The 14334-nt window shown below is 47.6% G+C and overlaps 1 protein-coding gene across 3 annotated transcripts in view; it reads left to right on the top strand.

Annotated features, from left to right (window-relative positions):
* Positions 1–22: 22 nt before the first annotated feature.
* SAMD15 (sterile alpha motif domain containing 15) overlaps positions 23–14334 on the top strand; it is a 22592-nt gene continuing 8280 nt past the window's right edge. For all 3 annotated transcript variants that reach the window (XM_006134817.4, XM_025190562.3, XM_089778409.1), the window contains exons 1-2: positions 23–241; positions 626–724. In XM_006134817.4, the coding sequence (XP_006134879.1) occupies positions 23–241; positions 626–724 (318 nt within the window). The remainder of the gene's footprint in view (positions 242–625; positions 725–14334) is intronic.

Genomic DNA, 14334 nt, shown 5'->3' with positions numbered 1-14334 from the left:
GTTGCCAGCAGGACGCGTTGCTATGGCTCTCTGGCGGAGCCCAGCAGCCCAGGATCGAGCAGACCCCGGAGGAGGAAAGCCCGGGGGGGCAAGGCCTGAGACTGGATCCGGGCCTCAGCCAGAGGCTGAGTCCGAGCAGGAGCCCGAAGAACCCGAGTCCCAGCCTGTCCCTGCCTGCCTCGCCTGGAGCGCTTTGGAGGTGGCCGAGTGGGTCCGGCAGCTGGGCTTCCCCCAGTATGAGGTGAGGGGCTAGGAGGCGGGCGGTGAGCTAGCGGGGTGTGTAACCGCGGGCCGCGGCTGGGCTCCCTCTAGGCCTGAGCCGGAGAGAAGTTCCCGCTTCCCTTGCTCCGCCTTGCGGCTTCGCAGCGCCCCTGAAGCTGACATCGGGGCACCCAGGCTCTCTGCTTTCTTGGAAAACTAAGGGCACGTTTCTAGCTCTGGAGGTCCGGAGAAGAGCTGGGAAGTGCGAAGCCCGCGTCCAGCAAAGGCTCAGAAACCGGAAGGAGAGAAAGCCGCTATCTCCAGATTGGGCGGTGGGGAGGCTGATTAATATTGGTTCTCGAATGCGTGGGGTTGGCAGTACCGCTCCCTGCAGTACCGTGTTTCCATCTGATTTTCCTGCCAGGAGTGCTTTACCACTAATGGCATCACTGGCCGCAAACTCATCCATGTTAACTGCTCAAACCTGCCGCAGATGGGCATAACGGACTTTGACCACATGAAGGTGAGTGCCACACACAGAGATGCCTTCCTCCATTAGGAATCTTCAGGGGATAGCCAATTTAGTCTGTACAGGATAAACTTAAAAAACAACAAATGTCTGGTAGCAATTTATAGACTAACAAAACATGTAGATGGTATCATGAGCTTTCCTGGGCACAGCCCACTTCTTCAGCTGTGCCCACAAAAGCTCATGATACCATCTACATGATTTATTAGTTTATAATATGCTACCAGACATTTGTTGTTGTTTAAGTTTATCCATTAGGAATGTTTAAGATTCCCATCTCATCCCTTAGGTTTCCATGTTTGTTCTCTCACTACAACAAGTAAGATGTAACATTATTCAGGCACTGTTAATAAGAGGTTCTGTGCTCTCATACTCAATAGGACAACTAGAATCTGCTCAACAAGATTTGATTCATGGATGGATGTGATATACACAATGCAGCACTATTTTTCTCAGGACTGGGCACATTTGTTTTAGCTGCAGTAAAAATCTTCCTGAAGTTTACTGTAAAACTCAAGATGAAACCTGACCCTAAACCTTTTATGAAGTTCTGAAAAGCTGTATTTTAAAACAAAAATTATGTCTGGGCCTATATGCCCACCTATTTTCCATGCAGTACCTGAGGCAGAAGGATCACAAAGGGGAAAGAAAGCCTCCCCTGGTAGTACTGGAAGAGCATGTACAAGTAGGAAATAACAAAAGTCTTTCCCAAATACTTGCTTGTTTAAACAATTACAGCCCAGCTTTGGAGACTTGAAGGGACTTGAAGGGTCGATTCTTCACAGTGTTATACTGGTTGCATGTGATGTAACTCTTCTGAAGGCAATGGAAGTTAACAAGTGTAAAAGTGTTATACTATTGGAAAAGCAGGGTCAGGAAATTTGGATCTACACCTACATTTCTGGGTGTTCAGATAAGGGATGTGAAAGGTTAACTGGTAAGGATCACCCTAAACAGTAATGCTTACCGGTTCCGGTTAACTGGTAATAGGGGTGGAGGTGGTGCTGGAGCAACTCACTGCCAATGGACAGGGCAGCTAGAGCAGCCTCTGTTTTCAGGAAGCCCGGGCACCCCACAGGCAGGAACTGCTCTGGTGTCTGGAGCAGCCCCTGTCTGTGTGGGGCTGCTTTGGCAGGGGCTTGGAGCCAGAAGCTGGCAGCAGCTCCATCCCCTACATGGGAGCTGGGAGCCAGCAGAGCCAACCCCAACATCAGTACAAGAGCTGGGAACCAGCAGCAGCCCCTATCCCATTGTGAGGTTGGAGTCCTGTGGGTTGTTCTGGCCAGGCTGGAGTGGTCCCCAGCCCAGGATCCTGCTTTAGTCAGTTAACCAATTAAATGCTATGCCAACCATTTAACCAGTTAACCGTGTGATGGGGTGCAGTCATAGAAGACCCCTTTGGGGTGCCTCCTGGAGTGCTGACAAAGCCACTGACACTCACCTTCCTGCTCTTGGGGGCTTCGCACTACCCAGTCCTGCTGGGCCAACTCCGTTGGTCTCCCCCAGCCAAGGCACCAAGCTGAGATCAATGTCCATTCCCTCCCCCCTCTCCCCGAGAAGCAGAAGACATTGAATCTCAGTCTAAAGCAAAGTGCAGGTTAGGGCCCAGCTTCCTGGATACCACTCCCCAAATGGGATCAGAACCCCAAAGGAATTATTTAGGTAAGCCCCCTTTAGCAATGAAAGGGGGAATGTACACACTGATTCCCCCTGACCAGGTAACAGTTATTTACACTGGGCTTCGTAGAAAATAAGAGTGATTTTATTAAGTACAAGCAGTAGGATTTAAGTGGCAATAAGTGGGAACAGGCAGAGCAAAGTAGATTACAAACTCAAAATAAAATAAAACACTTACCTAGCTCTAACACTGAAACCTCAGTACACAAACTTACTACAAACTCACCCTAAAATGGTTTCTTTTCCAGCTAAGCCTTCCAAACCAGGGCTGTTCCTTACCCTGGGGTCTTTGGTTCCTTCCCTCCGGTGTGCCAGCTAAAGACTGGGAATCTTCCCATAGTTTTAAAGATTCCATTTTTGCATAGGAAGTTACCTGACCAATTCCTACCAGTTAGGAAGGCTATGTGACTTCCTAAGACCAACCACTGCTAAGACTTAGGACAAAAGGCTATTTGCATATGATTGCCCAGACATTGGCTGTATCTAGATTGCCACAGTTTTGCAGAAAAGCAATGCCGCATCCAAAGAACGTGTCCGCTTTTCCAAAAAAAAATTCAGAAAAGTGGACATGCTCTTTTGCAATCCCTGTAAAACTCGTTCTACAAGGCATAAGGGATATGTTGAAAGAGCAGGTTTTTCCTAAAATTGGTGCAGTGTAGATACGCCAAATTTTGGAAAAGCCTTTTTCGACAGAAAAGCAGAAAAAGATATGCAAATTGCTGTTTGCCATTTCTGTAGGTTTTTCCAACTTCCCTTTGTAGTCTAGACATAGCCATTGAGGCATTCCGGCCTTGGAAACACTCTTGAGGGCTTTCATTTACACATTTAAAAACCATAAATCATTCCATACTCCATATGTCTAATTTTGCACACAAGAATGATACCTTTACCAAAATAAGATAAACGGATCCAGCCGATTAAGGCATTAAGATTGATAGGTTACATGAGGCAGTTTGTCCAAAGCATCTTTGAGTTATGGATATTTGTGTTCATAAGTCCATTTCATTAACCAGGATTTACATCCCTAGTTCAGACAAACCTCCGGTGTTTTTTAGGTTTACTTACCTTTGTCCTACCACTTAATGAAGAGATGTATATGTAAAGGAAAATTGTGTACAAAATCCCATTTTTAAAAATCAAGCTGTTCTTCGTTAATAAAAACTGTACAAAATCCCCATCTAAAGGACAAAAAACCCTCAGCTAATAAGAAAGAAGCAGAAGGAATTTTTACTTGCTACTTTGGGGATGGGCAGAGGCCTCATCCTTTTGATGCAGCCTTACATGAAATGTTCCCTGGTTCAAAATAGGGTCCATATAGTTCCCAAGTGGTCAGTGCCTTTCTGGAAGGTTCTGAGATTATATGGAGTGTGTAGACACAGCCCAACAATAAGAGTATGTATTGATAATACTCAAAGGAGAACATAGAGAACTGCAAATTGATGTAAAGTATTTTCAGTGTCCCTAATGAGATACAGTTTGTGACACATACTACAAAAGCTAACACAATCATGAAATATTCTAACAATATTGTATTAATGTTATATATATTTATGGGCTTGTTAGTGATTGTATTCATGGCTCAATGGGTCAGACAAGGAATGATTCCTGCAAGAACAAAAAATCGCTGGTGTTGTTGAGTGAAATTAATACAAGTCCCCAACACTGGAACAAAGCAGGCAACAAATCTTTCTAAGTTTCATACCTTCCCCGCTGTGCCTTCATCCCCCCAATAACACAGATTGGTTCAAAACACCTAAAACAACAAAGGACTTGAAACTGTATAAAATATAAACTCTGGCATCAAGAGAAAGTCACTCATACACTATCCAAAAATTGACAGGCATTGAGTTGACTGTGTCCAAGACATACAGGCCCTGCTGTGAACCTGAAATGGTTTAGAATCTGCCAAAGTCTCCAAGTGGAAGCTGGGCAACCACCAGCTAAGCCAGGCATGCGTACAAGTTGTTTATTATTGATATTTTTTGAAACACTTTTTTTCTGAATAAATAGTACTTTGTTTTATAAAAGCTGACTGGTCAATGAATCATCCTGTCATTGCTCCTGAGAGAGCAGAACTGCAGATGTTGAAATGAAGTAAGAGCAGCTGGAATGACCACAATAAATTGCAGGAATCTGTATCCTAAGATTCCAGTCTGGAGGGAGCAAATCATGGAATACCACCCCAAGAAAGGTGACTCCTAGAGACCTAAGCTCTATGCAGAGTGCCTCTGAGGCGGCCACCGAGGGCTCAAAGGTGCAATTAACTCAGTAAATCTGATACTACTATTCCCATTTTATGGACGTGAAAGTAGGGGTGTCAGAAAGGAAACAAGCTGCTCAGGGTCACACAGCAAGTCTGAGATAGTCTGTGTCTATCTTGTGCTTTGACCACCAAGCCCTTTCTTCCTCGTTTTAGTCCATGACTTGGAAACAAATATTGACTTAAATAATAACATTAATATACTCCATTAGGGAAATGCAGTAGAAAACTAACCTGTTAAAACATTAGCTATACTTTAATGTGACCATGTTTTCTGTATGCCTAAATAAAATACATTACCTAAGCCAGCAGAGCCCTTAACACGGTGGTCTACAGTCTTTTTATGCCCAAAATCACAAAGAGTTTGGGTATGTCTACACTACAAAGTTAATTTGAACTAACGGACGTTAGTTCAAATTAACTTTGATAGGCGCTACACTAGTGCTCCGCTAGTTCGACCTTAATTCGAACTAGCGGAGCGCTTAGTTCGAACTAGGTAAACCTCATTGTACGAGGACTAAGCCTAGTTCGAACTTACTAGTTCGAATTAAGGGGTGTGTAGCCCCTTAATTCGAACTAGTGGGAGGCTAGCCCTCCCCAGCTTTCCCTGGTGGACACTCTGGCCAACACCAGGGAAATTCTATTGCCCCCCTCCCAGCCCCGGCCCCCTTAAAGGGGCACGGTCTGGATACGATGCCCGTGCCAGGTGCAAGCCTGCCAGCAGACCCTGCACCTGGCACAACTCGAGCCAGCCACCCGATGCCCCCCAGCCCTCCCCCTCTTCCCGGGACCAGGCTGGCGGCTCCCGGGAGCTTGCCCAGGACCGCAAGAGGCGGGCACCCGCCTGGTCCAGTGCAGACATCATGGACCTCGTCCACGACCTCTGCACTAGGCACAGGAAAGCGGCCGTCTAGGGCAGGAGAGCTGCCAGCCTGGCCACCCAGGAGCAGGTTTGCATGAAAATCAAGGTGGTCCACTGAGACCCCCGACCCTGAGCCCTGAGCTTAGAATGGCCGTACTGGGTCAGACCAAAGGTCCATCTAGCCCAGTAGCCTGTCTGCTGACAGCGGCTAACCCTAGCGACCCTCGAGGAGATGGACCAAAGACAGTGACCAAGCCATTTGTCTCGTGCCATTCCTCTCCAGCCTTCCACAAACTTCGGGCAGGGACACCACTCCTACCCCCTGGCTAATACCACTCCATGGACCCAACCTCCTTGAATTGATCTCACTTCTCTTTAAACTTTGTTCTAGTTGTAGCCTTCACAGCCTCCTGCAGCAAGGAGTTCCACAGGTTGACTATTTGCTTTGTGAAGAAGAACTTTCTCTTATTAGTTTGAAGCCTGCTACACATTCCTTTCCTTTGGTGTCCTCTAGTCCTTCTATTATGGGAACTAATGAAGAACTTTTCTGTATGCACCCTCTCCACCGCACTCGTGCTTTTATAGACCTCTATCATATCCCCCCTCCATCTCCTCTTTTCTAAGCTGAAAAGTCCCAGTCTCTTTAGCCTCTCTTCATATGGGACCTGTTCCAAACCCCTCATCATTGTAGTTGTCCTCCCCTCTCCCACCCTCTCTCTTCCCCTCTCCCACCTCCTTTTCCCAGTCTCCCCCAGTTTTGTTCAATAAAAAGAGATTCTATTTTTGACCACACGTGTCCTTTATTTTGTACATCAGGAAGGGGGGCTAGGGAGGGGTAAGTGGAAGGAGGTGAGGGAGGAATGGGGTACGAGCCCCCGATGGGGAGGAGTGGGCTGGCTGTGCGGGCTTCTGGGGGTGGAACCTCTCCTGCAGCCCCCCAATTGCTCCCTCTCCCCAGATGGCAGCCTGCAGCAAGTGCAGCCGGTGTGATGGCCGAGTGCTGTGATGTGCCCAGTGTGGGTACTCCGGGCAATCCAAGCCAGGACTGCTTTGCAAGCGGGGCACCCCTGAGAACTGTCTGTCCGGGGTGGGGGTCGGGTCCTTTTAAGCACAGCCCTTGGCTAGCCTGAGACAGCAGCTCCACGCTCTAAGTCCTCATCTGATGCCCTGCCGGCACTGCTTCCAGCCATCCTTAACCCCGGTTCAAGGTCCACTCTGTGTGGACATGCTACTTCGAATTAGCTCTGTAGTGTAGACATACCCTTTGGGTGTAGAAGGAAGCTCCAGAGCTGCAGTTCAGGATGCAGAAAGGAGTATTGGGTGCTGGCTATGGAAGGAAGGTGAGGGTTGGGGTAAGGCCTCCTGCCAGGCAACATTTACTGCTGGTAGGCTCCTAGTTGGCAGTGCAATGAGGCTAAGAAGGCTCCCTGCCAGCACTAGCCCCATAATGCATCTAGAAGCAGTGGCACTGGGACAGTTTTTGGAGTGGGGGTGCAGAGCTGCACCTCCTCTTTAACCCTGTCCGCACCCCTCACCTGATTAGCTTGGGATGGGGAAGCACAAAGTCAGGGTTGACTCTAAGCACCACATGCTCCCCGTCCCTAGGCCCTGATTGGCCTGGGGGTGGGGGAGTGGCAGGACCTTTGCAGGCCGGATCAACCCATTTGGTGGGCTGGATCCAACCTGCAGAGGCCCCTTTGCCCACCCTGATCTAGCCTATCCCTGACAGATATTTGGAGATTTTTAAGAGCAGGTTAGACTGTGATGGAGATTCTACTACATCTCTAGGCAATTTATTCCAGTGCTTAACCACTCTGACAGGAAGTTTTTCCTAGTGTTCAACCTAGGGATGTTGAATGGCATTTCATCAGCTAATCAACTAGTTGATGGAATTTCCATGGACTAGTCAATGAGTTGATAAGGGAGAGGGAGAAACTGCAGAGCTGCCAGAAGCTAACCCTGCTGCAGCTCTGCCTTTTACATGTACTAAGAGCCACCTTGGGCTCTTAATACATTTAACAAGTTGAAGCACAGCTCAGAGCACCAGGTGCAAGCCAGGAATCAGTTGTCCTGGCTCATGCCTGGTCCCCCCTGCTGTGCCTTAGCCTTTTAAATGTATTGAGAACCTGGTGACTCTTAATACATTTAAAAAGCACAAGAGTAGTGGGGAGGACTTGGTGCAAGCTGGGAATCAGTTGATTCCCGTCTTGCACCAGGTCCCCTGCTATGCCTCTGCCTCTCCTGCTCCCCCATGGAGATTGTGGACAGATGCTATTCTGCAGTAGCAGCCCCTGTCTGGGAAGGGGTCGGGGGGAGAGTCAAAGCTTCCTGTGGACAGAGGCTGCTCTGGCCAGGCTTGCCATCCATGGGATGCTAGAGCAGCCTCTGTCCATGGGGAGCTCGGACTCCCTACGGGCTGCTGCTGTGGAACAGGAAGTTCAGGCCCCCCGCAGATAGAGGCTGCCTCTGTATCTAATGCAGCAGTGTGGGATGGCAGAGGGCTCCCCAGGAGTGAGGCAGGGCTGTGGTTCCCAACCTTTTTTATACTGCAGACTGACAAACCCAGTCACTTTTTGCAGCTCTGTAGCATCTTATTTGCATATCCATTATGCAAATAATAAATATGCAAATAAAATGTTACCAGTCTGCTAAAAATTGTGCCCCAGCACCCAGAGCCACCACACAGCACCTGGCTTCAGCTCTGGCAGTGACCACGTGACCACGCAGCTCTGGCAGCGACCACTGGGTATTAAAGTCAGGACAGGTCACATGCAATAAATAAAAATTCACGGTCCATGACTTTTACCAAAAGTGTTCCTGGCTACATCTCTACATCTAGCACCCGGATGCTCTGGGGGTCCCTGCTCCAGTGCTGGGGGTTGACACCTCCCCAGTCACTCCCACTCCATATGCCCCTGGGATTGCTGCTCCAAGTGCCCGGAAACCACTGTTGCTCAGGTACTCCTTGAAGCTGCCCTGGGATCATTGCTTGGGCAGTCTGCAGGACCAGCCACACTAACTATGGCTTTGGTGGTCCTGGATCCAGCTGCCTGGAGCCTAAGCAGCAGTGGGTGCAGCTAACCCCAGGGACAATAGAGCAGCTGGTCAGTGTTTTCCCCAGGAATTGAAATTTGGAGGGGGGGGTTTCGAATTTATGGGGGGGGGGGTGTCAGGGCCGATGAGAGGTGAGACCGTGAGGGTGAAGGTGGGCTATATGGCACCATAGTAAAAACTAAAAACTGTTTCATGACCATTTTATTAGATTTAACTCATGTTTTAAAATCACACAAATTAAAGTTGGTAGCTCAAGCCTTCTATGATGAACTACCTCTACATCCTTCTTGGTTTCTTGTTATAATTTTGCACAACTCTGTTAATGAACTTCTCAAATGCAATGCGTTCATCTTCAGTGACTTTTTGTGTGTCCGGTACTTCCATTCCTTCAATTGATATGCTTATTAGTTCATTCACATGATCAGGCAGAAGGCAACTTCTTTCCGAACACAAAATTCTATTCAATGATGAAAAAGAACACTCAGCTGTAGCTATTGTGACAGGGAGTAGCAAGAGATGAATTTCTACTTCTTTCATCCCAGGAAACATAGCACAAAGATCCAGTCGAGCCACTAGAATTGATAAAATAGAAGTTGAAGTCAAATCTTCATTCATTCGTCGTATGATATTCCACTCTGTGTTCAAATTCTCTATTCTGTCCGGAGCACAGGGCAGCCGCATTGCCAGTATTGCCTCACTCCACTCAAGTGTCAGTGTTTTATAGGACAGGCATCTGTAAAAGCTACGTAGACGTTGAGCAGAATCTAGAAGTCGCTGTTGTAGATTTTTAAGAATCAAGTCTGTGTATTTTTTCAGTTGTCTTAAACACTTCTTGTCCTCTTCACTTAAGGATTCAATATAAATGCCTTCATTAGTCAACTTCTGGACTGAAATCTTTGATTACCTGTTCTGTTCATTCCCTCTGAAGCGCCTGGCCTTGACCACTGTCAGAAGACAGGATTCCGGGCTATATGGACCACTAGAATGACCCAGTATGACCATTCTTATGAAAAAATTAATTATAATAAAAATGTTTAGTACAGAAACTCCCCAACATAATGACCTCTCAAGATAGCAACAATGTGAGATAACCTTGGCAAATAATGCATTTAAAAATCTTGGCCTACTAGGAAACACATTTATAAAAGTTTCCATTCCCAGTCACAAATCTAGCATTCTGGAGCAAAGTCACTAAAATATAGTCCAGCAAACAATTGTTTATTTAATGTGCCCCTCATTTTTCCCTCCACCTCACCCCACTCACCAGTGTTGTCCTTGGTCAGTGGAGACTCAGAGTTCAGAGGTGTTTTCACGTGAGTACACCTCCCAGGTGGGAGGGCAAGAAGGCACCTTGCTTGTTCCTCTAGCTGCTCACTGTTCGCTCTGGCCACTGTTGTTCGTTGTGCCACCGTTTACTCCATCGCTCTGTTGCCAATGGCCTTGCGCCGTCACCTTCTGCTGCCACCTGCCACTGTGACCTCTGCAAGTTGGTCTCTTGAGGTTCCACCTAGCTGTCAGTGATTTCAGCTGAACTCTCAGTAGGGGAACCTCCTTGCTAGTGCAGTCTGTGCTGTCTTTTACACAAAAATACTGTACCCGCAGGAACACTGTCCCCACTGCAGGACTAAGCACTTAGACCTGATTATCAGTGATTTCAGCTATAGTGGTCACTTAACAAAACAAAAGACTATGTATGGAGCCTAATCAGCTCTGTCTTTAAATAGTGGAGAGGTCAAATAGTACTTGTGACTCAGACAGACCATCAAGCAAAACACCTGTCCCCGCCCTCTCTCTTGATGCCCTCAATCAGTACAGGTTGGCTGCATCTACACTGGCGGGTTTTCATGCAAAAACTCTGGCATGTGCTTTTGCGCAAGAGATGTGCTTTTGCGCAAAAACATCCATGCCAGTGTAGATGCTCTCTTGCGCAAGAAAGCTCTGATGGCCATTTTAACCATAGGGGTTTCTTGTGCAAGAAATTCATGTTGCCTGTCTACACTGGCCTCTTCTGGAAGAGATCTTGCACAAGAGGGCTTATTCCTGAGTGGGAGTGTCAGGCTACGTCTACATTGGCCCCTTTTCCGGAAGGGGCATGTTAATTTAAGCGATCGTAATAGGGAAATCCGCGGGGGATTTAAATATCCCCCACGGCATTTAAATAAAAATGTCCGCCGCTTTTTTCCGGCTTTTAGAAAAGCCAGAAAAGAGCGTCTACACTGGCCCCGATCCTCCGGAAAAAGCGCCCTTTTCCGGAGGCTCTTATTCCTACTTCAATGTAGGAATAAGATCCTCCGGAAAAGGGCTTTTTTTCCGGAGGATCGGGGCCAGTGTAGACGCTCTTTTCTGGCTTTTCTAAAAGCCGGAAAAAAGCGGCGGACATTTTTATTTAAATGCCGCGGGGGATATTTAAATGCCGCGGGGGATATTTAAATCCCCCGTGCATTTCCCTATTGCGATTTCAAAAATTACCATGCCCCTTCCGGAAAAGGGGCCAATGTAGACGTAGCCTCAGAGTTCTGGCGCAAAAAGCCATGATTTTATACATTAGAACGTCAGTTTACTTGCGCAAGAACATGTGGCCAGTCTAGACAGGCAGCAAGTTTTTGCGCAAGAACAGCCGCTTTTGTGTGAGATCACACCCGTGTAGACACAGCCGTTAAGTACAGTACTACTGCCATTTATTCATACAATAAGAACAACAACATTCCACCCCCCACCCCCTCGCATGCAAGTGATTTGTAACCCAACCCCAGCCAAAATCTATCATTTGGGCAACACAGCTCTGTTTGCTGGATACCTAGGTAGCTTAGGTGTGAATGTAAATACAATCTGGTCCTGAAGCTCTTACCCCCCTAGCTCCCAGTTCATCACTAGCTGTCAGGGAGAGCTCATTTTAACTTTGCTTACAAATCATAATTTGAAATTATTAGGTTGGCCAACGTCACCAAAATGAATGCACTGATATTGTCATAAAAAACAACAGCTATATAAGGAAGCTAGTCTATGTTCATACTTTTCAAATCTATGAGGGTATGTCCACACTGCAAAATTATTTCTAAGTAAGGGCTGTTATTTCGAAATAACTTTCCCAGTATCTACACAGCCAAACTGCTATTTCGAAATAAATTCGAAATATCGGAGCGCTTATTTCAAATTTGGTAAACCTCATTCTACGAGGAATAAGGCCAAATTTGAAATAGCTATTTTGAAATAAGTGCTGTGTAGACACTTAAACGAAATAGGGGGCCTGCAGCCTTTCTAGGCTATGTCTAGACTACATGCCTCTGTTGGCAGAGGCATGTAAAATAGGCTACCCGACATTTCATGAGGCATAAGGGAGCAGTCGACAAAGGCTTCCTCTGTCGACCAATCCACGTCTTGACTGCCGCACTGTGCCAACAATCAGGTGAGCCGGCACAGCGCGGCAGCCATTTTTATTTTAATGAAGCCAGGGATATTTAAATCCCTGCTTCACTGACTATGTTGGGTAGCCTATTTTACATGCCTCTGCCAACAGAGGCATGTAGTCTAGACATACTACCAGGGTGTCCTAGTGGCAACTCCAGCCTCAATCAAGAACACTCCTCTCCCTCCCCCCGCCCCCCCGGAGCCCTTAAAGGGCTGTGCCAGCTCCAAGCCTGCCAGCCCAGAGCCAGCAGTCACTGCCCCTGAACCAGTGGCCCCACAACATGAGCCAGCAAGCCACTGGCAGCCAGCCCTACTCTGCTCCCCAGGAGCAGTCTGCCAGTTCCCAGCAGCCTGCCAGGCCTGGAGAAGGCAGGCACCTTCCTGGTCCAGGGCGGAGATCATGAACCTTATTCACATTTGAGGGGGATGCCCCCAACATCCATGATCTCTGCACTAGATGGAGGAATGCAGCCATCTATGGCAAGATAGCTGCCAGCCTGGCCACCAAAGGCCACATGCGAACCCAGGAGCAGGTTCACATGAAAATCAAGTTGGTCTGGCAGACCCCAACCCCTGAGCCCTGAGTTTCCCCTCCCCCTTTTTCCCTTAGCTTCCCCCTTCCAGCTCCCTTCTCCCGGGTTTCCCTCTCCCACCCTTTCTCCTCCCCTCTCTCACCTCCTTTTCCCAGTCTCACCAGAGTTTCATTCCCCCCAGTTTTGTTAAATAAAGACAGATTATGTTTATGAAAAAACGTATATTTTATTTTACATCAGGAAGGGAGGGGTGGGGGAGTTAAGTGGAAGGATGTGAGGGCAGAATGAGGCACAAGTCCCCAGTGGGGTAGACCAGGGAGACTCTTAGTGCTCCTCAGGCTGGAAGTTCTCCCACAGGGCCTCCTGGATACTGACAGCCCCCGATGGACCTCCCCGATGGCAGCCTGCAGAAAGTGCAGCCAGGCTCACAGCAACACATCCAAGAGAAGCACCAGAGTGCCCAGGGGCAGCTCCGGCTCCATGTTGCAGAATACTGTGGTGTCCCAAGTGAGGGCAACCAGAGCACGCAGAGACAAAATGCTCTGTTGTCCCTCATCGAGGTAGGCAAGCAAGCAGGGAAACCTGGGAATCGGCTTTCCAGGGGGGTCCCTTTAAGCACAGGCATCAGATAGCCTCAGGCAGCAGCCGCACAAAGTAAATCCTGACCTGACACCCTGCCAGACCTGGTTCCGGCCAGCCTTAAATGCAATTCAGCATCCACTCACTGTGGACGTGCTATTTCGAAATAGCAAAACGCTATTTCGAAATGCATTGTGTGTGTAGACACGTTATTTTGAAATAAGCTATTTCGAATTAACTATTTCGAAATAATGCTGTAGTGTAGACATACCCTTATACTTTTTCAGATACACATCACATCATACACTGTATATGCTTTTAAAGTGTGTATTAATGTTTCAATTTCAATTCAAATTTGCAAACAATCACTAAATTGGCATGTCACTAGTTCACAAAACTGCGGGGGGTGAGGGGAAATTCAGGGGGGGTATATACCCCCATGGAGGGGGTGTAAGGAAATCCCTGCAGCTGGTGCAGCTGGCTGTGGGGGACACAAGCAGTTTGCCCTGGGGCAGCTGTTTAAGAGTCAGCCACTGCAGAAATCATGGAAAGTCTCAGACTCTGTGAATAACTTACAGCTTTATTTATAACCCTGGCCTACATTTTCAGAAAATGACTGGGGGCCCAACTTCAGGTTCCTTTTTAAAGGGCCTTGATTTTTTTCAGAGGCAGAGTGCATGGGTAGTACTACTATAAAATATGTTTTCCTGAACATTTCCTCTTTGTTTGATCCTTTGTCTAGGTGGATTTTTCAAATAAGAGGAGGTGTCTGGGATTTTTGCAAGCAGATGTTGTAAAATGTTCACAAACAGCCCCAATTTGGTCCCCGTCTCCTACATCTGCATCTGGTGCATCCCACCCACCCAGATCCTGGCACTGGGGAGGAGGAGAGGCAGGAAGGCTCTGACTGACAGCTGTAACTGCATCCTGGGCCTGCATTAGCCACTCTGTCACTGACTGGGGATGACACTCTCCCACCTCAAGAGGGAGGCTACAGATTTCCTGCTCTTCATTGTGTCCTCTTTTTGGGAATATGAAATATGCTAACCCTATACTCAGGGCTTTCTGAAAATCAGGTCCCTATTTAAAGTGTCTCAAATTGGGCTCCCATCCATGACTCTGAAAATGTAAACTGCGAAGTTGAATCTAGATTTCAGATGAACTCTATCACAGTGCTAAAGCCAACATTCAGGAGTCTAGATTAGTTCTGCAGGTATCCATTATTGCCAAC

This window comes from Pelodiscus sinensis, chromosome 5 (assembly GCF_052426305.1).
Source record: "Pelodiscus sinensis isolate ZL-2025 chromosome 5, ASM5242630v1, whole genome shotgun sequence".
Taxonomy (NCBI): domain Eukaryota; kingdom Metazoa; phylum Chordata; order Testudines; family Trionychidae; genus Pelodiscus; species Pelodiscus sinensis.
Note: the sequence above shows the minus strand (reverse complement) of the source record. Positions and strands in the feature narration are given on the sequence as shown.